Source organism: Salmo salar, chromosome ssa21 (genome assembly GCF_905237065.1).
Source record: "Salmo salar chromosome ssa21, Ssal_v3.1, whole genome shotgun sequence".
Lineage (NCBI taxonomy): Eukaryota > Metazoa > Chordata > Actinopteri > Salmoniformes > Salmonidae > Salmo > Salmo salar.
Window position 1 is genome coordinate 7,520,001 of NC_059462.1, and position 25,891 is coordinate 7,545,891.

General features: G+C 41.2%; 1 protein-coding gene and 1 non-coding gene across 2 annotated transcripts; both read right to left on the minus strand.

The window, feature by feature from the left end:
- Nucleotides 1-5,622: 5,622 nt before the first annotated feature.
- On the minus strand, nucleotides 5,623-24,866 carry nabp1a (nucleic acid binding protein 1a). Its single transcript, XM_014163909.2, has 6 exons — nucleotides 23,840-24,866; nucleotides 23,419-23,557; nucleotides 22,845-22,916; nucleotides 20,094-20,178; nucleotides 13,408-13,471; nucleotides 5,623-8,270 (listed from the first exon to the last, which is right to left on the minus strand). Exons 1-6 carry the CDS (start codon nucleotides 23,931-23,933, stop codon nucleotides 8,071-8,073), a joined length of 654 nt encoding a protein of 217 aa, XP_014019384.1. The 5' UTR covers nucleotides 23,934-24,866; the 3' UTR covers nucleotides 5,623-8,070.
- A 558-nt stretch (nucleotides 24,867-25,424) lies between these two features.
- On the minus strand, nucleotides 25,425-25,506 carry trnas-cga (transfer RNA serine (anticodon CGA)). The gene has a single exon. It is a non-coding gene; the product is annotated as a tRNA-Ser (tRNA).
- Between the last annotated feature and the right edge of the window lie 385 nt (nucleotides 25,507-25,891).

The window sequence follows — 25,891 nt, forward strand, 5'->3', positions numbered from 1 at the left end:
TATTGGGGGTGTCTTGCTAATTGCCTATAATTTCCACCTGTTGTCTATTCCATTTGCACAACAGCATGTGAAATTTATTGTCAATCAGTGTTGCTTCTTAAGTGGACAGTTTGATTTCACAGAAGTGTGATTGACTTGGAGTTACATTGTGCTGTTTAAGTGTTCCCTTTATTTTTTTGAGCAGTATATATATATATATATATATATATATTTGTATGCTTAGTGTTAGAGAATTAGCATATTTTCTAAAAGTCTCACTTGATCAAGCTTCAGCCCGGACAGGGTTCGGACAGGGTTCTAGCTTGGTTTCCTGAAATCGTTATGAACTGGCCTTTAATCTCATATTAAATCTTATCCATGTATGACAAAGGGATTTTTGTAAAAAAAAAATCTATTCATTATTTTAAATTACTTTGAAAAAGTAGGCTATAAAATGAGATGGCGCCGATGAACATGGCTGACGTTTTACATTCTCCCAACCAATTATGCTATTTCGTTAGTTTTTTTGCGTAACTTATTGTGTACATAATGTTGATGCTACCGTCTCTTATGACTGAAAATAACTTCTGGACATCAGAACTGCGATTACTCACCGCAGACTGGAAGAAACTTTTCCCTTTAACGAGTCCGCCGAGAAGGATATCATGCTTTCACTGGAACAGGCCCAGATCCATGCCTTTTGCGTGAAGAAAAGACGCAGGAAAAGGGGCAGCAGATCAGGCAGCCTTCTGAGAATCCGTAGGCGAGCGAGTAAACTCCCACTGCCATCCGTTCTTCTTGCTAACGTGCAATCATTGGAAAATAAAATTGACGACCTACGATTAAGATTACTCTACCAATGGGACATCAAAAACTGAAACATCTGATGTTTCACCGAGACGTTGCTGAACGTTGATACGGACAATATTGAGCCAGTGGGATTTTCCATGCACCGGCAGAACAGAGACACTACCTCTGGTAAGACGAGGGGTGGCGGTGTGTGTCTATTTGTCAATAACAGCTGGTGAGCGATGTCTAATATTAAAGAAGTCTCGAGGTATTGCTCACCTGAGGTAGAGTACTTTATGACAAGCTGTAGACCACACTATCTACCAAGAGAGTTCTCCTCTATATTATTCGTAGCCATCTATTTGCCACCACAGAATGAAGCTGGCACTAAGACCACTCTCAACCAACTCTATAAGGCCATAAGCAAAGAAAATGCTCACCCAGAAGCGGCGCTCCTAGTGGCCGGGGACTTTAATGCAGGAAAACTTAAATCTGTTCTACCAAATTCACACCAGCATGTCACATGTGCAACCAGAGGAGAAAAAAAAAAATCCTAGAGCACCTTTACACCACACACATAGATGCATACAAAGCTCTCCCCCGCCCTCCATTTGGCAAATCGGAGCATAATTCTATCCTCCTGATTCCTGCTTACAAGCAAAAACTAAAGCAGGAAGTACCAGTGACTCGCCCAACACGGAAGTGGTCAGATGACGCAGATGCTACACTACAGGACTGTTTCGCTAGCACAGACTGGAATATGTTCCGGGATTCATCCAATGGCATTGAGGAATACGCCACCTCAGTCATCGGCTTCATCAACAAGTGCATCGATGACGTCGTCCCCACAGTGACTGTACGTAGATTTCCCAACCAGAAGACATGGATTACAGGCAACATCTGCATCGAGCTAAAGGCTAGAGCTGCCGCTTTCAAGGAGCAGGAGACTAATCCGGACGCTTATAAGAAATCCCACTATGCCCTCAGACGAACCATCAAACAAGCAAAGCGTCAATACAGGATTAAGATTGAATCCTACTACACCGGCTCTGACGCTCGTCGGATGTAGCAGGGCTTAAACTATTACAGACTACAAAGGGAAACTGAGATGTGAGCTGCCCAGTGACGCAAGCCTATGAGAAGAGCTAAATGCCTTTTATGCTCGCTTCGAGGCAAGCAACAATGAAGCATACTCGAGAGCGCCAGCTCTCGGTAGCCGATGTGAACAAAACCTTTAAACATGTCAACTGCTGGGCCAGACGGATTACCATGATGTGTACTCAAAGCACGCGCGGACCAACTGTCAAGTGTCTTCACTGATATTTTCAACCTCTCCCTGACCGAGTCTGTAATACCTACATGTTTCAAGCTGACCACCATAGTCCTTGAGCCCAAGGTAGCGAAGGTACGTTGCCTAAATGATTACCGCCCCATTGCACTCACGTCGGTAGCCATGAAGTGCTTTGAAATTCTGGACATGGCTCACAACAGCATCCCCCGAACACCCTAGACCCACTCCAATTCGCGTACCAGCCCAACAGATCCACAGATGATGCAATCGTAGCTCAGCGTTCAACACCATAGTGCCCACGAAGCTCATCACTAAGCTAAGAACTCTGGGAATAAACACCTCCCTCTGCAACTGGATCCTGGACTTACTGAAGGCCGCCCCCAGGTGGTAAGAGTAGGCAACAATGGATGTGACTTACCGACGTCTGCCACACTGATCCTTCCCACTGGGGCCCCTCAGGGGTGTGTACTTAGTCCCTCCTGTATTCCCTATTCACCCACGACTGCGTGGCCAAGCACGACTCCAACACCATCATTAAGTTTGCTGACGACACAACAGTGGTAGGCCTGATCACCGACAACGATGAGACGGCCTATAGGGAGAAGGTCAGAGAACTGGCATTGTGGTGCCAGGACAACAACCTCTCCCTCAATGTGAGCAAGACAAAAGGAGCTGATTGTGGACTACAGGAAAAGGAGGGCCGAACAGGCCCCCATTAACATCGTCGGGAATGTAGTGGAGCGGATCGAGAATTTCAAGTTCCTTGGTGTCCAATTTACGAACTAACTATCATGGTCCAAACATACCAAGACAGTCGTGAAGAGGGCACCACAACACATTTTCCCCCTCAGGAGACTGAAAATATTTGGCATGGGTCCCCAGATCCTTAAAAGATTCTACAGCTGCACCATCGAGAGCATCCTGACCGGTTGCATCACCGCCTGGTATGGCAACTGCTCGGCATCTGACCGTAAGGCGCTACAGAGGGTAGTGACAACGGCCCAATACATCACTGGGGCCAAGCTCCCTTGCCATCCAGGACCTATACAATAGGCGGTGTCAGAGGAAAGCCCATAAAATTGTCAGAGACTCCAGTCACCCAAGTTATAGACTGTTTTCTCTGCTACCGCATGGCAAGCGGTACCGGAGCACCAAGTCTAGGACCAAGGCTTCTCAACAGCTTCTACCCCCAAGCCATAAGACTGCTGAACAATTAATAAAATCGGCACAGGACAATTTACATTGATACCACTTCCCTTTTGTACATTGCTGCTACTCGCTGTTTATTATCTATGCATAGTCACTTCACCCCCACGTACAAATTACCTCAACTAACCTGTACCCCCGCACACTGACTCGGTACCGGTGACCCCTGTATATAGCCTCGTTATTGTTATTCTTATTGTGTTACTTTTTATTATTACTTCTTATTTTAGTCTCCTTGGTAAATATTTTAACCAACAGTGCAGTTCAAAAAGTGTTAAGGGCTTGCTTGTAAGTAAGCATTTCACTGTAAAGTCTACATTTGTTGTATTCGGCGCATGTGACAAATAAAGTTTGATTTGACTTGAAATCAATCCCTGAATCTGCTAGAGCAGGGATCGGCACTTTTTATTATTTCACAATATACAACGCAGGATCACGTTACAAATACTAGCCGACCTGACGACACTAACATACAATACAACTATTTACATACTGTCAGGAGTCAATTATTTGAGTGCACAATGACATTTACAGAAAGGAAGTAGAGTTTACAATACAAAGGGATCGGCACCTTTGATGGGGGCGGGGCCACAAAAAAAAATCTGAAGTCATCATGAGGGGCCGCAGTGCCTCGTGGGTATGCATACCCACATCCATACCCACACATGCCGTCAGAGATGGTCTGATCCTTTTGGGGGCCATAAGTGAAATTTTGTTGGGGGTGCCCACCCCCACCTTGTGGGCAAAACGTTTTAAGCGGCAGGGATTTTTGGGTTAATTCTACACATTTTGCCATGGGGCGTAGAGAAGATTTAGCAATTTTATACAAAATGTTATGCAATTATATTAATTTTGCATTGGGACGGAGAGAAATATTTGCATTTTTTTAAATTATATCTGAGAGTGATAAACAAAATCAATGGGGCCCCCCGGTCAGTAATTCGACCATGATTACTAGACATTTTGATTAATGGCCACTAGACTAACTTACCAATCTAAAAAATAAAATAAGAATGTTGACATGGGCTAATTGAGTGACTGTCAGTGACTGACAAGAGAAACTGCACCCTGTGTATTCTACCTCTCAACAGTAAATTGAGACCCGGACTGAGTTCCCAAATTTAACATTAAGAATCTATTGAAAACTGAACCCACGGGCCACCAGCTGCCCATCCCTGTGCTGGTGTGTCAAAACCACACTCTTCTGCTGTGCTTGGATCTAAGGATTTCAGGCATGCGCTTTGTCAACTGCTGCGATGTAGCGTTCAGCCAGAAGATAATGGACAGTCGGAAGAGCGAATGAAATGGTGGGCGGGACATCCCAAATTAAAGTGGTGCCAGATTTCACAGCCTGAGTCACAAAGGTGAAAGAGATTTGTTGACATGTCAGTCGGGGAACTAGGAAACTCTGAAATTTCCGACTTGCTAAATTGGTTGAACGCAGCAGTTGTATAGCTGCAACAAATAAGCAAGTCGGAAACCCCAAATTTCCTTGTTCTGACTAGCACATGAACGTGGCAATACTCCAGACTCCGTGAGAACTAGGGCTATTGCTGAATGGTAGTCATTTTGATCTACGGCATCCACAGATCGATTTAAAAGCTAAAATTACAGGTACCAGAACTTTGCTAGTCCCCTCTTCAGGGGCCTTAACATCCAAGAGGTTAATTAAATGTAGCAATATAACACTCGTCACTCAAATTCAAACATTGGTTGAACAGATCTTTTCCATTAATTTGAGGTAGATCATGCATATTTCCCTTAATACTATCTATTCATCAGATATTGTAGAATATGACTGAAGAGCACTTCTGAGGCTATATAACAATCTTATAAACATTGGTTTGGAGTGTACTATTCCTTTAAGTCTCATTCATTTAAGTGATCATGTACTATAACACTGATGTATTCTATAAATTGTTAACTTTTTTTTTTTTTACTACCTGAAGGGAAATTACACCAAAAAAAAAAAAAAACTCTCCAGTCATGACCAGACCACAATGTTTTTCTGAAAATGTTCAACCTCTCAACTTGTCACAATAATACTATAAGTGAAACAGAAAATAACCGTAAGAGAATAATCATTATTAGGAAGATTAAACATTATATGGCATGCACCTGTGCGAGGTAATGTTTATCTTATTTCAAAGCATACATTTGTTTTCAAGCATCTGAGGCAGAAAATGACTCCAAGGACACAATTCTTACAGTCTAATCACCAGCTGTACCTCCACACTTCCGCTTTCATTTTGATCAACTTTTACCACCCAGGATTTAGTTCATACATACACAAAAAACACATGCACACTCACTTTTAGGAGCACATTTCATAACATACCAAAGACATTACAAAAATATGGTGCTGTTGTCCTCTGTCAAAGTGTCTGATGCACTGTACATTTATTCAATCAACAATTTGTCTAGGAAATATTTTATACATTTCAAAATATAAAGCTCACATACCCAACAACCGAGTAAGCACTCTCACTGTTTTACATTGCTTATTTTTATATGAGCCAGTTTCCAGACACAGATTAAGCCTAGTTGTGAACAAAAATGCATGCTCAATGAAGTCTTCATTTAAAGTGCTTTTTGGTAAAGGAATAGGCTTTACCTGGGTCTGGGAAACCAGCCCTATTTTGGAATATCAAAGAGTAGATAACTATTTTTTAAATTGTTAATTAATATCTAGAATAGCCTGAAACTATTTTTATTTTGAGGAACATGACAGTGCCTATCAGTTAGTGCAGGGAAAATTCTCACAGGCCAAAGCCTTCCCTGTCTGTGGTCAGTGGTGCTTTGTGAAACATAGGATATGAGGCCATGTGTGTTTAGTCTCTTGCAATGCGTGGTTACAAAATAAGTTTCAAAACAGACAACTGGGATAAAATAAGTAAAGAACTAATTGTCATCATACTGCATCTTTCTCACAACATTAATTAACCATAATCAATGGGCCAAAATAACTGTCATATGGACTGGTCTCTTAATTACATTTGTCTAGATCTTTGAATGAGCTTCTGTTATTGTGGCTAGAAGCAAACATACTTAAGGGTTAACACATTTTTATATATCTGCTTATAAATTACTTAAACATATGTAGGCCTTCTGAAGGCTTCGTCTAGTTCAGACTATTGCCAAAACTGTACTATGAAACAATTTGAGGTCAGTCCAACTGGACTTGGGAAATAAATAAGATTGCAAAGCATGGATTCTAAACTTTGATCATAACAATCTAATTGAAGGGTACAATATGGCACAGAGGACTACCAAAAAAGCACTTTTTTTTTTAGCAGCAGCCTAAATGATCCCAGTAAGGCACGTGTCAAACTCATTCCACACAGGGCCGAGTGTCTGCGGTTTTTGCTCTTGCCTTGATCAATTAAGGTTGCTGATTAGTAAGACACTCCTCTCACCTGGTTGACTAGGTCTTAACAAAAACCAGCAGATTCTTGGCCTTTCATGGAATGAGTTTCCTGCGCAAGGCATGCCAAGAACTTGAGTGGATGGACACTAGAGGGCACTGTATAATGTTAGTATATAAATAAACACCACATGATGACAGATCTTTAAAATGTCTCTCTACTTGAGGGCAGTTGGGTGATCCCTGGAGCTTATTCAATAGGTTTCAACATTAAGTGTTTCAGATAGATGACATATAGGGACAGTTTCCTGGACACAGATTAAGCTTAGTCCTGGACTAAAATACTTTCAATGGAGAATCTCCATTGAGTATAATTTTTTTGTCCTGGACTATGTTTAACCTGTCTGGGAAACCGTCCCACAGAGTAGACATGCAACAAGCCTCAGGACTATCGATTAAAGTTAAGGATATTAGCCTTAGGGCTAGTTTTGACACATCAGAAACACTGTTCTCCCGTCTGTCGTTCATTGGAAATGCGTTCATGTGATAAAACAGATTAAATGTATTACTCATCAGTCTTAATTAAAGTTGTTTGACAGAATGAGGAACATAGCTAGTTAAATGTGACAATATTATTTATTGCACTCATTAACTACTTCACCATCTGTATCTCAGAGATGAAACAGAAATCAAAATGGCAGTAAAATATATTTCGGTGAAACTCTTAAGTGTTCCCACCTAATAAATGTATTGTTCATAACTGGACAGCAAATAAACTAGTCCTCATGAAAACTGTAGCCATTCTCAACTAAATCTAATCGACCTACCGTTGAAAATCAAACTATCACCTTTCTTTTCAGTCACTTTTGATATGTTTTGGTTGAGAAGGGAGTAGTGATCCTTCCAAGGGGGGTTTGTTAGTTAATTCTGTCCAAAAAGTTGTTTCACCTACGTAAGGCTTTCCCCATCAGCAGTAATCAGTTCCTTAATCAAATTAGTGATGCTTTCACTTTGACTTAAAGAGAAGAAAGTGCATCTAGTGGTCAAGTAGGGTGAATAGTTTCAGCCAACAAGATGGGCGAGGGAGGCACAGGGAGGGTTGTCAATAACATTAGCACAAAATTGGCAATTATGGTGGTGGAAGGGGGTAAACATACTTTATGTCCAGAGCTTTGCAAGTCCTGCTACTGTGTTCATGTTTAGGTCACAATTATTCAGTGAGGTGCTTTTTGCAATTGATGGCATAACCAACAAACATTAGCTCAACTAGAGAAAGACAACATTGACTAGGTTAACCAGTATAAGCTGCAGATCAGAAACTAGTCTTTTTCAGTGATAATGTTGCAAATGCCAGGTCTGGCTTGTCCAAAAGGTAGATGGAAGGGAGAGAGTGAGGAAGGAGGGTTAAGAGGCCAGGGGAAAGATTTCCCTAATGCCAGTTTCATCTCTTGGCACGCCGGGGGTCCCTGCCATTGCTAATAGTGACCGAAGGCTTGGGGGCACTGGGAGGTCCCACAGCGGACATTGGAGGAGCTGCGCTGCCAGGGGAACGGCCGTTAGTCCGCCCCACACCCCCAAAGACAGGGTCACGAGGAGTGGAGGGAGAACTGTTGTTGACAAATGGTATCATGGCACCGTTACCTGTGGGAAGAGAAGGGATGGGCAAAAATGCTAAGAACAGCAGTCATGACCAACAGTGTATATCACATAGGAGGGGGAAACATGTGTCAGAGTTCATTTATCAAACATAGCAGACTACCGCTTTCTTAATCCTTTGAATGGACATGGCATGGAGATGAGCATCATAACTTCACATGAAAGCAGCAGACCAGAAAGGCCGCCTGCCATGGACCAAACATACAAAATGCATGAGTCCACTATGCTTAGATAACAGTAGCACCAATTTAATAAGGATATGTGAGACAGCCATTCAGAAACCAAAACTAACAATTCCAGTTAAACATGGACTATATAGAGGAATTAGACTGGAGCAGTGTAAAAGTGTTCTCTGGAGTGATGAATCACGCTTCACCGTCTGGCAGTCCACGATGAATCTGGGTTTGGCGGATGTCAGGAGAACGCTAAGTGCCCGAATGCATAGCGCCAACTGCAAAGTCTGCTGGATGAGGAATAATGGTCTGGGGCTGTTTTTTTTTTTTTTTAATGGTTCGGGCTAGACGCCTTAGTTTCAGTGAAGAGAAATCTTAATGCTAGAGCATACAATGACATTCCAGATGATTCTGTTCTTCCAACTTTGTGGCAACAGTTTAGGGAAGGCCCTTTCCTATTTCAGCGTGACATTGCCCCTGTGCATAAATTGAGGTCCATACAGAAAGTTTGTCGAGATGTGTGTGGAAGAACTTGACTGGCCTGCACAGAGCCCTGATCTCAACCCCATGGAACACCTTTGGGATGAATTGGAATGCCGACTGAGCCAGGCCTAATTGCCCAACATCAGGGCTCGACCTCACTAACGCTCGTGGCTGAATGGAAGTCCCCGCAGCAATGTTCCAACATCTAGCGGAAAAACTTCCCAGAAGAGTGGAGGCTGTTATAGTAGCATAGGGGGTAACCAACTCCATATTATTGCCCATGATTTTGGAATGAGATGGTCGATGAGCATATATATATGACATACTTTGTCATATAGTGCACATGCAACTGCCAAAGCATTGGAAACACTAGAGTAAATGAGGGATACAAAGTAGGTTGAAAATCAGGTGCTTCCACACAGGTGTGGTTCAAGTTATTTAAGCAATTAAGATCCCATCATGCTTAGGGCCTGCGGGGGAGGATATTATTTTCCAGAGTCTGACTCCAGCAGATAACTTCAGACACAGACATTGTGAGGCATAAGAAATGAGACAAGATATCAAATGGTACATTACCGCCACCAACAGCACAGGTGATTAAATTACATTTAGAATTAGAAGCAAGGTCAGGGGTAGGCATACCTGCTCCTGGAGTGCCAAAGATAATGCAAGATTTTGTTCCAACTAGGCACCACACCTGACCAACTGAGCCAATTGTTCAGGTCAGTGATTGCCTAAATTCAACCCACCTGGTTTTCTAGGTTGGTTAACGAGAGTCTTGTCTTTAAAATGGTGTAAAATAGTCATATGTTTGAGAAATTGAAGTAATAGCATTTCTAAAGGTATTTGAATATCGCGCCACGGGATTCCACTGGCTGTTGACTAGGGTGGGACGCAAACGTCCCACCTAGCCCAGAGAGGTTAAATCTAAAACTAAGTACCAGGGTTGCCTACCCCTGAAAGTCGTACTTGCGAGCAGCGAGTGTCCAGCGTTGTACTAGCTAGCTGCACAGGCAACAGTGGTTAACATAACATCCTGGACCAGAGCTAGTGTGCGTAACACACCAACGCCTAGGAACAAAGTTAATGGCCGTGTTGGAGAGCATCAAAATCGTGATGCATCAAGGGTAAATTGTGACTGACTGAACTAGAAGTAGTTATTTAGGATGCAAGGTGATTTGTAGAGCAGACAGTCGACTGACTCAGTCGATAACAAAAAGTGTACAGGTTGCGCACGTACATAGCATTTGAAATGCAAAAATACCATCCGAGACGCAAGTAAATTAGTATTTGAAGTTAGCAGACCACAAGGAGTCTGTGTGCATAATCTGCAGCTGGATAAGCTAACATATGGAATCGTTTTAAGATGGTCATGCCAAGAAGCATTAAGCTTAAACATTTTTATTGACTTTAGCGTTTCTGCTATTAGCCCATAGAAATGCTTTGAATAACAGATTCACTACATGGAACAGATTGTTTTTTTTAAACTTGGGGGGCACTAAGTTTGTTCTGAAGTGTTTGTCCAAAATCTGAGAAATAAAAGATCAGGAAACTATTCTTTTTTTATTTTTTTACGCACATGTATTTAACCCCTTATTCTAGGCACTAAATTATTTCCACCTTCAGACAAGTCCCGTGACACTTGTGGGGGTCGTAGAGCAACACCATCATGTTTCAGAGAGTCTCATCTTTCCACAGAGGGGTCATAATAGTTTGTAGGCCAAACCGTTCTGATGCTTTAGACATTTGTGAGAAGACAGATTTTTGGGATGTTTTATGGTCTGACAAACACAGCTCTAGCTCTGCCACCTTTCACCGCAGATACAGAAGGGCAATATTAACAGATGCAGTGGATTGAGACAGCCCATGCAAAAAAAACATCTCTAGCCTAGACAGATGGGGATGTTTCTATTATGTTAATTATATTTCCACAGGGCCACAGAAATTGTAAGAGAAAGGTTAAGACAGGGTTGGTTCCCAATATTTTGGCAGTTACTCGTAGGTGGCCTAATTCGGCACTAGCAAAAAGAAGTTCAAAATCAAGTATGACCATGTACATTGACATGCCTGACCCATTAAGGCACTGCATGCAGATCAGAGAGGATTTGATGAGTATAAGCAACACAAAACGCATAAACTCAGCTAAAAAAGAAACGTCCTCACTGTCAACTGTGTTTATTTTCAGCAAACTTGACGTGTAAATATTTGTATGAACATGAGATTCAACAGACATACTGAACGAGTTCCACAGACATGTGACTAACAGAAATGGAATAATGTGTCCCTTAACAAAGGGGGGGGGGTCAAAATCAAAAGTAAGTCAGTATCTGGTGTGGCTACCAGCTGCATTAAATACTGCAGTGCATCTCCTCCTCATGGACTGCACCAGATTTGCAAGTTCTTGCTGTGAGATGTTACCCCACTCTTCCACCAAGGCACCTGCAAGTTCCCGGACATTTCTGGGGGGAATGGCCCTAGCCCTCACCCTCCGATCCAACAGGTCCCAGACGTGCTCAATGGGATTGAGATCTGGGCTCGTCGCTGGCCATGGCAGAACACTGACATTCCTGTCTTGCAGAAAATCACGCACAGAACGAGCAGTATGGCTGGTGGCATTGTCATGCTGGTACCCTGCAGAAAGGGTATCACATGTGGGAGGGGGATGTCTTCCCTGTAACGCAGTGTTGAGATTCACTGCAATGACAAGCTCAGTCCGATGATGCTGTGACACACCGGCCCAGACCATGAAGGACCCTCCACCTCAATCCCGCTCCAGAGTACAGGCCTCGGTGTAACGCTCATTCCTTTGACGATAAACGCAAATCCGACCATCACCCCTGGTGAGACAAAACCGCGACTCGTCAGTGAAGAGCACTTTTTGCCAGTCCTGTCTGGTCCAGCGACGGTGGGTTTGTGCCCATAGGCAACGTTGTTGCCAGTGATGTAAGGCAGGTCCACACCAGACAATAGGCCTACAAGCCCTCAGTCCAGCCTATCGCGGACAGACTGAGCACCGATGGAGGGATTGTGCGTTCCTGGTATAACTCGGGCAGTTGTTGCCATCCTGTGCCTGTCACGCAGGTGTGATGTTCGGATGTACCGATCCTGTGCAGGTGTTGTTAAACAGGGCGGCAGCGTAGCCTAGTGGTTAGAGCGTTGGACTAGTAACCGAAAGGTTGCAAGATCGAATCCCAGAGCTGACAAGGTACAAATCTGTCGTTCTGCCCCTGAACAAGGCAGTTAACCCACTGTTCCTAGGCCGTCATTGAAAATAAGAATTTGTTCTTAACTGACTTGCCTAGTTAAATAAAAGGTAAAATAAATTAAATAAAAACATGGTCTGCCACTGCGAGGATGATCAGCTGTCCGTCCTGTCTCCCTGTAGCGCCGTCTTAGGCGTCTCACAGTATGGACATTGCAATTTATTGTCCTGTCCACATCTGCAGTCCTCCTTGCAGCATGCCGAAGGCACGTTGACACAGATGAGCAGGGACCCTGGGCATCTTTCTTTCGATGTTTTTCAGAGTCAGTAGAAAGGCCTATTTAGTGTCCTAAATGTTCATAACTGTGACCTTAATTGCCTACCTTCTGTAAACTGTTAGTGTCTTAACAACCGTTCCACAGGTGCATGTTCATTCATTGTTTATGGTTCATTGAACAAGCATTGGAAAAAGTGTTTAAACCCTTAACACTGAAGATCGGTGAAGTTATTTGGATTTTTACAAATCATTTTTGAAAGACAGGGTCCTAAAAAAGAGATGCTTCTTTTTTTGCTGAGTATAGAACTAATCTAGTTATCTTTTTTACATTCATTTTATGGAATGAATACATGTTTCTGAACAATCCATCAGGTTTCTTTGTTGACAATATACCAGAGAACAGTACCCCCGCCTTCACCTGCTCACGTGGTGGGCCGTCACCCGGTTTACTCTGTACACACAAAGGCAGCAAAAACATGTTAAAGTGTGACAATTTAAAGCAACCCCTATCCCTCAACATTTTCTGGTTGACTGGACGAAGCAGAATGCATCCCCACAAACAGAGAAAATAGAGCAGCGTAACATTTATCACCACGTAGGTCATCGATTCCGCTGCGCCGTGCAAAGCGGAATAGAAACGCCCATTCTCCAGTTGTCAAAGCAGGTTCTACTTTAAATAGCACAACACGAATGCTTCTGCCACAATTGTGTGTACAAAGGGTCTATCTAATCAAACAGAACTAATACCTCACCCCCTGATAAGTTAGTTTTTGCCATATTGCTTATACCCATCAAATACTTTCAGAGCTACACTGGGGGTAGGGGCTAGATGTTTCTGGACTGGGCCTGGACCTCAACTAGCCTGGAAATCTAGACTGATTTCAGTTGTTATACGCCAATATGAACAAATGAGTGAATTTAAACAGAGTGATTCATTGTGGATTTTCTGACTAGATCAAGTGCCGCACCACCCCAATTATCACTTACCTGACTGAGCAGGTGTACCTGAATTCTGATTAGGCGGAGAATTCCCCCTCTGATCCGATTTGCCCTGCAAGGGGAGACATGGTGAGGGCATTAGAAAACACTTTTCAAAAAGTCCATTAAGCATCACCTCACACCATTCAATATTTTGGGATTAACTAACCCACTAACCTCATTAAGACTCTGTAAAAACTAAAAACACTTTACACATGTAGAGTCTAAGACATAGATGGGCAATTCCTGTTCTCTGAAACTTGAATTAGAATTTTGTTTGTGCTTTCAAATGAACATTGATTTAGGTGTGTAAACTGAGCATTTCCTTTTCTAGAGAGTGTCTGCCGTTGATGTTGTTCTTGTTACAGTGCCTTTAGAAAGTATTCACACCCGTTTACTTTTTCCAAATTTTGTGGTGTCACAAAGTGGGATTAGTGTGGGGGGGGGGGGTAGATCAGCTTTAATATTGCAGCTTCCACCAATGTAAATTATCTGCATTATTTCCAATCCCCCATTTTGTTTTGTAAATACACATTGCAGTCAGAAAGTATTCAGACTCCTTGAAGTTTTCCACATTTTGTTAAGCTACAGCCTTATTCTAAAATGTATTAAATTGTTTATATCCCCTAATCAATCTACACACAATACCCTATAAAATGACAACATTGTGTGCAAATTTTTAAAATAAAACAAATCACATTTACATAAGTATTCAGACCCATTACTCAGTACGTTATTGAAGCACCTAAGGCAGCAATTACAGCCTCAAGTCTTCTTGGGTATGACGCTACATGCTTGGCACACCTGTATTTGGGGAGTTCCTCCCATTCTTCTCTGCAGATCCTCTCAAGCTCTGTCAGGTTGGAAGGGGAGCGGCGCTGCACCCTGCTATTTTCCAGTTTCTCCAGAGATGTTCAATTGGGTTCAAGTCCGGGCCTCTCAAGGACATTGAGACTTGTCCCGAAGTCACTCCTGCATTGTCTTGGCTGTGTACTTAGGGTCGTTGTCCTGTTCGAAGGTGAACCTTCTCCCCAGTCTGAGGTCCTGAGCGCACTGGAGCAGGTATTCATCAAGGATCTCTGTATTTTGCTCCGTTCATCTTTCCCTCGATCCTGACTAGTCTCCCAGTCCCTGAAAAACATCCCCACAGCATGATGCTGCCACCACCATGCTTCACCTTTTACTGGAGAGTAGATTCCGTCTGGCCACTAACATAAAAGGCGGGATTGGTGGAGTGCTGCAGAGATGGTTGATCTTCTGGAAGGTTCTCCCATCTCCACAGAGGAACTCTGGAGCGCTGTCTGACCATCAGATTCATGGTCACCTCCCTGACCAAGGTCCTTCTCCCCCAATTGCTCAGTTAGGCCAGGCGGCCAGCTCTAGGAAGAGTCCTGGTGGTTCCAAACTCCTTCCATTTAAGAATGGAGGCCACTGTGTTCTTGGGGATTGCCACTGGTGCAAAATATTTTTGGTACCCTTCACCAGATCTATGCTTCGACAATACTGTCTCCCAGCTCTACGGACAACTCCTTTGACCTCATGGCTCGGTTTTCACTAACATGCACTGTCAATTGTGGGACCTTATATAGACATGCGTGTGCCTTTCCAAATCAGGCCCAATCAACTGAATTTCCCCACAGGTGGACTCCAATCATCAAGGATAATCAATGGAAACTGGATACACCTGAGCTCAATTTCGAATCTCATCCCAAAGGGTCTTTATACTTATTTACATAAGGTATGTTTTTTATTTAATACATTTGCAAAAAACCTTTTGCTTTGTCATTATGGGGTAGTGTGTAGAATGAGGGAAAAAAACAATGTAATCAATTTTAAAATAAAGCTGTAACCTACCAAAATGTGGAAAAAGTCAAGGGGTACTTTCCAAATGCACTGTATGTATACATTTTTTTATTTGTTCCATCTTTGAAATGCAAGAGAAAGACCACAACATAATATTGCAGTTTCGGTGCAATTTAGATTTTGGCCACTAGACGGCAGCAGTGTGCAAAGTTTCAGATTGATCCAGTGAAGCATTGCAATACTGGACAATATTTTGTATGAAGTCAGCCCAATGTGCCAAATTGGTCAATTGATACATTTAAGTACATAACTATAGATAACATACAAAAGTGATATGGTAACAAAATTAAGCTTTACACACTCCCAGGAATGTCATAGATGATGGATCCTTAGCTTACACAATAACTTTCACACATATAGATAGCCAGGCGGGGTGGGTGTGGAGCTAGAGACAGCAGGGGTTCAAACTGTAGAACCCAGTTCCTACATGTGAATATAAAAAAAATAGATCAAACCAAACTACGCTACATGTCATCTCTGGGACCCTCAGGATGACAAATGAGAGCAAGATTACAGAATGTAAGAACATTATTTACCTTTAGAGGTGAATGTATCAAACCAGTTGCCGTGATGTTTGTTTCACTCTCAAACAATAGCATGGTATTATTTCACTGTAATAGCTACTGTAAATTGGACAGTGCAGTTAGATTAAGAAGAATTGAAGCTTTCTGCCCATATGAGACATGTCTATGTCCTGAAAAGTTTGCTGTTACTTACAACTGTCATGCTAATCACATTAGCACACGTTAGCTCAACCGTCCCGGTATACGGACACCGATCCCGTGGAGGTTAATCATTTCTGCCCTCCGAATTCATCATATAAATAGGCCTGTTTAAATTTTATCTAGCTTGCTGTTCCAAGTAAAATGTAAAATTTTTTGCTCATATAATAAAATAAAAAAATAAAAATAAAAAAAAAATTGGTTGCTAGGTGTAGGCAAGGCCATAAAGCAAATAGGTCAACTGGGATATGACTCAAGTTATTCAGCGTGATTTTAACATAAGCATTTTCCTTTCTATGGTAGCAAGATCTTATCAATTTTTGCTAACTTTATTATAATGTATTTTAGTGAGATCATTTCCCGAAAAATATATTCACATCACGGTCAGACCCTTTTATTGGTAAACTACACAGTAATGTAAAAGTTGTGTTTTTTTGTGATCCAATACGTAATATAGTACAGTATATAGGCATGAATGATCAGCTCCTGAAGGAAATTGCAGAATGGCGCCAAGTTCTGTACCCACTCTTCAATGTGAATAAATTAAAAAGGAAACAAAATACAACAATTGATAAAGTAATAAACTACAGTATATAAAAAGTATCTCTCTCATCTATGCGGCTGTGGATTATAATTATTTATTTTCAAACAAGCGTGGATCATTATTTGGACCATATAAATAAATGAGCCAAATCTGATCATGATCCAATAACACATTTAAAATAATCCATCTACTTTGCAGATCTGTTTGGACAATTTGCACATTTGGATCAAAATTGTTCATTAATATTGTCACCCCTTTGAGTTTCTTTGCCTATGGGAGAATAATTTTTCACCGCTCAGCACCCAATTCTGTTCATCATAATATATGTTTGTAAACTTACTGTTAAAAAGTGCCATAATGATTGAGTGTTCATATAGCTGTACCATGATATTTGCATTGCTACTATGTAAACATCCAATTGTCCTCCACTATTCCACCCGCTAAAACCTCCCCCCATCCCAAGTTGGGTTGTCATCCAAGTGAACACAGAACAGAAGCAGATCAACCGCCAAAAGCATTTCCAACGCCCTCACCTCAATTGTATTATATACAGTTTAAAAAAATAAACACATTTTAAAAATCATACGCATCTTAATTTCCACAATTAACAAATAATGTGTAATAATGTAGGCAGTTTATGCAAAGGATTGTTACCTATAACCAGGATGGCCATCACAAAATTGTGATTCATCCTATATCGTCCCCAACATCATTACCCCATAGCAACAGATGTGGGATAAACACAAACCCTTCCCCCACAAACACAACAAGCTCAGATGTTGTACAGTTGTGCCGTCCAAGTCAAGAAAGGACTTGATGTACAAACACATACAGTTGTAGCTGTTTGAAAAGGCATGCAACATTGAGCAACAATGGGAAGATTTGATTAACCAATGTCAAGTCCTAGCTGTTTGAGATCAGGTACACACCCCTTCCCCTGAAACACACACAGGTGCCCCGTTGTGACCATTTTCCCAAGCATCTCTGTGCAGTCAGACCTTCGATTATTATGTGCCACCAGGGCCACAATAATTTGCCCCCTCTTATTGCCTGAGTGTGACCCCCCTCCCCATGGGTTACTGCAGCTAGTGTTACCAGTACTGCCACTACCTGGGTGGGGGCACCCCACCAGCTAGGTACAAGGTCAAGGTTCTCATTAGCGACTGAGAAAATCATTGAATATTATGCTCACACATCCAGAGGCTTTGAAGGACCAACTGCCAGGCAGGCTCAGAATCTTGGAGGGGGCGGTGCTGCTTTAGTGGGTGTCTGACTGCATTTATCTTTCCATCTTGGCTGGGTATAGGCTACTTGCAGTAGGCTTATAAAACAGATAAGGACTTCTCCTTAGAGTATGGGTCGCTCAGGTGGGTGTCTAGGGTATAGAGTTGGGGACCGTTCCACCATGATAGGACAATAAATAAACTACTTATTTAAAAAAAAGGTATATCCCATATCTGCACAAAATTGAAAGCTCTCAACTCCTGCTCATAGACACATGGGCTCTGACATTTGCAACCATTTATTTTTTACTCCACTTTTCCCAAACAAAAATACACACGCCACCTTACACCCGCACAAACTGTGCCTCTGATTTATTCCTGTTGTTGATTCCTACCTAATTTCAGGCTTGAGTACTTGTGTTCCAGTTCCTTATATTTGAAGATTTATTTTTTCAATAATTATACTTTCTTCTAATGCTGTCTTATCTATTTTTAAATACTATAAATAGAAAGTTGAATACTAATTATTTTACAACATTCCCAATCTTGAATGGTATAGTGTAGCTTATGTCTTTATCAACTGTTGCATTTTATTGTTTTCCCCCGCAAAAAAATATTACAATCCCTACCATGGATAGTATTTGGTGATCCATTATTCGACGACTCCGGGAATTTTGTAATATTTAGAATAGCCATGGAATAGTCCTGGTGTCTCGGCACAATTCGTTATCAATATACAGTTTATCGACTACGAGAGCTACACATTTCCCTTTCAATCTATTCACCATGAAGAGTGGGAACAGACCTTTGCACTGTTCTGCAATTTCCTTCGGGAACTGGACCATTCCTGCCAGAAAGTCTTTTACCCAGGCTTTTATTTTAACTTTAAGGAATGCAAAAATTTGCCAATGACTGGGCGCTCTTATCTCAAAGTTTCATTTTGTCAACAGTATCACCTGAGATCTGTAGTGCTGTAAGAAATAATTTCACAAGACTTACAGGATCTTCAACATATTTCTTTGATACCATTAAGTACCAGATTCTCTCAGAAACGTGTTCTCCTTTTGAGTTAATTAAAGTCTGTTTCAATCGTATAGACTCTTTCTGGGTAAGTCTCTTAGAGCTTTGCACACCAGGATTGTACAAAATTAGCACATTTTAATAATTCTTCACGCTCTTTCAGGTTGGTTGTTGATCATTGCTAGACAGCCATTTTAACATCTTGCCATAGATTTTCAAGCCAATTTAAGTCAAAACTAACTAGGCCACTCAGGAACATTCAATGTCGTCTTGGTAAGCAACTCCAATGTATATTTTGCCTTGTGCTTTAGGTTCTTGTCCTGCTGAAAGGTGAATGTCTCCCAGGGTGTTGGAAAGCAGATAGGTGCTACTCCGTTTCTTTTAATCATAAAGAACTCCCTAGTCTTTGCCGATGACAAGAAAACCCATAACATGATGCAGCCACCACGCTTGAAAATATGGAAAGTGGTACTGTGTTGTGTTGGAATTGCCTCAAAACAATGCTTTCTATTCAGGACAAAGTTCATTTCTTTGCCACATTTTTTGCAGTTTTATTTCAGTGCCTTACTGCAAACAGGATCCATGTTTTGGAATATTTGTATTATGTACAGGCTTCCTTGTTTTCACTGTCAATTAGGTTAATATTGTGGAGTAACTACAATGTTGTTGATCCACCCTCAGTTTTGTCCTATCACAGAAATCAAACTCTGCAACTATTTGAAAGTCACCATTGGACTCATTGTGATATCCCTGAGTGGTGTTCTTCCACTCTGGCAACTGAGTTAGTAAGGACACCTGTATCTTTGTAGTGACTGGGTATATTGATACATCATCCAAAGTGTAACTAATGACTTCACCATGCTCAAAGGGAAATTCAATGTCTGCTTTTCTTCTTCTTCTTCTTATTATTATTTTTACACATCCACCAATAGGTGCCTTTCTTTGGAAAACCTCGCTGGTCTATGTGGTTGAATCTGTGCTTGAAATTCACTGCTCGACTGAGGGACATTACAGATCATTAAGTGAGGAGTAGAGAGATTAGGTAGTCATTCAAAAATAATGTTAAACACTAATTGGATGCAATTTATGTCCATGCAACTTATGTGACTTGTTAAGAAATGTTTTACTTATTGACTAAAGACATTTCAGCTTTTCGTTTTTAATTAACCAACCCTCTTGAGCAATCTGGAGGTGGACTGCCGTTAGCCTGGTCACAGAGCTGTTTGTGCTGGATAGCCAACATGTTTGGCAATAACAATGCCCATAGGAGTTGGCAAGACAGAACAAATAGATCTGGGACCAGGGTAGGGTAGAGGTACTTACAGTCTTGTTCTGCTGGCTGTTCTGGGCTAGCAGATCTGGGTTGGGTTCACTGAAGTTAGGCACTTCGGAATACACCATGCAAAACCTATGGGAGGGAATACATTTAGTGAATATTAGGAACATTAACCCTGTATGTTAATACTGCATGCATGTCATTGATATTTAAAAGTAACCCAGCACATTCAAGTAATGTTGCATGCATCAACTTGTACCGAAAAGCATTAAAACAATGTATTGTAGCCAGCTTGAAACTATACTGAAGAAATAAACGCAACATGCAACAATTTCAACGATTTTACTGAGTAACAGCTTATATAAGAAACAGTCAATTTAAATAAATTCATTATGCACCAATCTATGGACTTCACATGACTGGGCAGAGGAGCAGCCATGGGTGGGCATAGGCCTAACCACTGGGGAGCCAGGCCCAACAAAGGGCTTCATTACAGACAGAAATACTCCTCAGTTTCATCAGCTGTCCAGTCTCATAACAAACCCGCAGGTGAAGAAGCCAGATGTGGAGGTCCTGGGCTTGCGTGGTTACACATGGTCTGTGGTGTGAGGCCAGTTGGATGTACTGCCAGATCCTCTAAAACCACGTCGGAGGCAGCTTATGTTAGAGAAATGAACATTCAAGTCTCTGGCAACAGCTCTGGTGGACATTCCTGCAGTCATCATGCCAATTGCACACTCCCTCAACTTGAGACATATGTGGCATTGTGTGACAAAACTGCACATTTTATAGTGTCCTTTTATTGTCCCCAGCACAAGGTGCACCTGTGTAATGATCATGCAGTTTACTCAGCTTCTTGATATACCACACCTGTCAGGTGGATTGATTATCGTGGCAAAGGAGAAATGCTCACTAACAGGGATGTAAACTCATTTGTGCACAAAATTGGAGAGAAATAAGCTTTTTGTGCATATGGAAAACTGGGATTCTTATTTCACCTCATGAAACATGGGACCAACACTTTACATGTTGCGTTTATATTTTTGTTCAGTATACATGACACCTATATTTCAAAGCAGGTTTGGGCGATGTAAACCTTTGTCCTATCATGATCATGTACCCATAAAACATTGATATACGATGCTATCGCCCCGATTGGCCACCCAAAAAAGTATTTATTTTTTTGTTGGAAAAAAATAACTCCTAAAACTTAGGGTGGGCTATAGCGTGAAACCTAATGCAACTGGACGAATCATGACATAAGTCAATGTGGTTGAAAGCATGGGCAGTGCAGGCAATGGCACATCTTTTCTAATGTTCCCTGCTGGTGGAGAAGCAGAACAGTTGTGTGTCTGTGTGGCTTGCACATGATGGAGCAGTGACTGATGATGAACGGGCTGTCTTACCGTAGTGAGCTAGGTATTAGGCCTACATCATGGCCTGGATAGAAGCAGTCTACAGTCTTCAGAACTGGATAATAATTGCTTTATTTGCCTCAAAATAGAAAAATAAATATTGTTTATTCGATCTCTCAAAGCAGTGCTTGAGAATAGCCTATGCCTAGGCTTAGGTTACAGACTTTAATTCTTGTTATTTTCGAAAGCCACAACAACTTTAGGAGAACACTTTGATAGGCTAGAATACTTGGGAAATAAGCTAATGTTCATAACTTAAACTGGTCTTAAAGCTTTTATGATAGGCCTAATTGGAGGATAGGTAATTGGCCAATTTGGTTTTCAACCCTGCATGGAGGAATTTTCTCACCCCGCATGGATAATTTCATAATAACAGTTAAACTTCAATAAAATGGTCATTAGCTTTTTCTATAGGCTATTGATATTGTTTGTGCTCATGTTATTAATCTTACCTTAAGGCTTTCAAATAATTCTGTTACATTCAATGTTTGATCGGGAGAAAGCCATGCATAAAACGATGAAGCGTAGCCTTCAGTCATATTCATAGCCTATCGAATGGAGAGAGAATGGAACATAGGCTACATTTCTTTTTAAACAGATAGTTAAAGAGTGTTTTATAAAACTGGACATTTTGGTGCTGATTTGGTGGAATTCTGTTCTTTCAGGACTACATTCCTCTTACATTCTGTAGGCTATACAACATTTATTGAAATGGGCTATAGCATATTGGAATAGGCAGACTCAGAATGTCACTTGTGTGCTGCCCTGCAAAACAAAAATGTACTGCGTGGCGCCACTCAAATACACTAAACCATCTTGTCAAATCATGATGTCGTCAACGTCGACCACGGCTGTCAATCATTGTCGATAAACGTTGCTATCGTACTATCGCCAAAACTATTTCAAAGCAATATAACCTTCTGTATTCTTAAACTAAATGTGATTCCTGTTGCTCAACTATTGTAGAAAGATGTAAGAACAGACATGTTTTGTTTGATAGAACAATTGTATTGTTTACAATACAATAGTGGAGGGGTAGTGGGGTTGCACATTAGTACTTTTCACGCAACCTTTTTGAAAAACAAGCACTCTTATTGGACAAGTTCACATACTTTTTTTTCTTCCATCAAATTTCAGGCCTGTTGAATGCTACCCAAACCATGATATCAGTGTTGTTATGTTCTGTTTTTCTTGGTATGAGACTCCTACACTACCACTTTTTCAACATGAGTCAACCACAGAGTTTTTTTTGGGGGGGGAAACAGTCTCACTTTGTGTTCTCTGCTTTTATGCATCATTAAATCATAAAGAGTGCGGCAAGTGGCCAGTTGAATTCTCGTGAAATACAGGAAGTTCCTGGTGGTATAAATAGACTGTACTCACTCTCCAATCTTCTGCAGGTCTCCACCTCTTCCAGTGTACAGGGTCAGGCAGCCCTTCCACATGGAGGCGTAGCTGCAGAGATGGAGGAAAGTCAAGATACTGTATCTAGCTAACAAAGTACTGGGGTTGGGATCAGTTCCATTTCTACTAATTTCAGAAAAATGAGTTATATTCCAGAGGGGAAAACAGCTCATGGGATTTCATGAGCATTGTTTTTTGACTAACACATTTTGCTATACTTCTATTCACTTTTCTAAGATTCTTGTCATAACAGAATCAATGGTAAGCCTGTGCAGGTGCTCAGGGGAGTGTATGCTCCATATAGTAACTGCTCATATCAGTCAAGGCCTCTACCTGTCATGCAGTGTTTCTCATCTCCAATCCTCATGTCCTGCCAAGGTTGCATTTCTGTTCTAGTCCAGTAAAAGCACACCTGATTCAACATATCAAATGGCTTAATGAGTAGTTAAATGGGATGTTATTGTGCTTGGCTAGAACAAAATGTACAACCATGGGGTAGCCAATGCCAGAGATGAGAATCATTGCAGTAAGCCCAATGGGTTTGGGTCAATACCCTCTGGTCAGCCGGATAATGTCCCCAGGCTGAATGAGGCTGCCCAGCTCGTCCCAGACAGAGATGGCGATGCTTCCGCTCTTGTCCGCTACCTTGCAGGAACGCACCTCATGGCCATCCTTCGTCTTGGTTACCCGTCCTAACATATAATAAAGAATAAGAGCAAGTGAAGTTTTCCCTTTAGAAATGCAATTCAATAAACATAGCTCTTCTACAGTCTTTGTGATGGGTGACCAAGGCTGTAATATCTGTCAGAACATGACCAAAGCAAAAACAAACATAAATAAAGGTAATTGTATGCTATTACTCGCAGTAAGTTGCACAGTCGACTCAATTGTTCCTCTGGCCCTTTAAGAAAACGGTAACGAATCTAGGTTGACATGACACGAGAAACACGACATTGTTATCTCCACCAACTTACCTATTTCCAAAACAATGAATACGATATTTAAATTTTTCGATCCAGGCTTCACGTCTTTTATCAAGAACAGACCTTCGTTTATGGCGTTCGACATCTTTAGGATGCAGTTGGGAAAGTGACACGCTAGTAAGCTGTCTAGGAAGCTATGCAATCGGTAGCAGCATTCGGTCGGTAGCTAGCAGCAAACTAGCCAGCTAACGTTCGTTTTCAACATAAAGGGATTGTCATAACTTGCAAGCGGTCTATACAAAGTTACTTGAAAAGGTTTTTTTTGCCACAACCTGAAACAAAGGAGATGTGGGGTTCCCGATTTATAAAGCTAGCCTCCAAAAGGATAACAAGCTAACGTTACTTTTGCTTTTCAATGGATGGACTACTGTAGCTGCTTTACTCCATTTTCTACCAAGCTATTTTCTTAAGGTTACTGTACTTCCTGCTAGAACAATCTTAGTTAAACGTTAAAAAATAATCACTACATAAAGCTAGCCAACTACATTAAACGATATTGCTGTGCTAAGTATTAATCTAAAACACCAGTTTATGGTGAATAAAAAAATATGAACGCCAAAAATGTTTAAACGCCTGACAATTCAGTTCTTTCCTCATCTGGTGCTAACTAGCTACAGCAGTAACGTTAGCCTGAATATTCTCACAATGGTGAGTTTACGCAAGACTTGTGCTTTACTTGAACTAGCTAGCTACTTACATAGCGAACAAGACTGATGTTGGCTCAATTATAAATTATAGCTAACGTTAACACTAATTTCTAGTCTGATGGAGGAAGTAGCGCTAGCTAACGTTAGCTGTCCAACTTCAGCTTTGTTACAACACAAACTCGTACGTGTCTATGTTGCTAATACATGGCCGCTATATAGAATTATTTGATAAACGTAAATTCAAGTGTTGCTAGTAATTAGACTTGAATTATGGCTAAAGAAAATTCTCGGCGAGTTTAAATCTAGACAACTGTGGCACGCTTCCCCCTGCTCTTCAAACAATGCCCCCAAACTACGTCAACGTGTTTCACCGGTTGAATAAATACACCCGACCATTCCATTTCACTAGCAAGAAAGGGGTGCACGGGAGGGTATTTTTTCTTCCGTTTCAAAACCATAAATAATCACTGACTATACCCCCTCTCCCGATTTATTTTAAACCCTTTGTCTAATTTCTTCTAAATCACAAAACTGACGAATTATTAGCTTTGGCTGATCTAGCAGTGCATAATTTGGTGCATAGCAATACCATATTGACTTTTGCAATACGCTATCTTTAAAGATGTATCCAGACGGCCACGCGACAAAAGATCACTTGTGAGGTTATATTTACAGTGCTAGTCACATTGTAGCACATTGTACAGTAGTGTTATCAAGTGTGCTGTGCACTTATGTTATAATGTTAAATTATATCTATATCCAATATACAATGTAGTTCATATCATTTTTTTTCTTGGTTATGACACTGTTGTGTATGTTCGGTATGCCAAATGACGGCATTTACTCTGTTAAATATATATTTTCGATTTGGGTAAACTACGTCTCAAAATGAAATAAATTAGCAACAGTCAAATCTCTACAAAAAAAATCGTCACGAACAGGATTCGAACCTGTGCGGGGAAACCCCATTGGATTTCGAGTCCAACGCCTTAACCTCTCGGCCACCGTGACTTGATAAAAAGAATAAGAGAGATAGGACTATATGAGGTTAGTTGTAAACTTTTTGGTATAACATTCTATGCATGTCGTACACTTTATGTGATAACGTTCTACGATCTCGAAGCAGGTGAGTTTAATAACAAAATCATTTTGATGTTTTCTTTCGTATTTTTGCACAACTATTAGTTCGCGTCCAATTGATTTCGTATTATTGCATAGCAGCAGAATGTGCTTACCTAACCCGAAGACTCGACTTTGAATTGCATTGAATTCTACCTCGGGCAAAAATGTGCGTTTTGATAAGGAAAGTTTCCTCTGACGACCTCTACAAGCCAGAATGTTTCTGAAAATGATATACGTTTTGCACGTAGGAATGTGAGAATATATCTACAGGAAA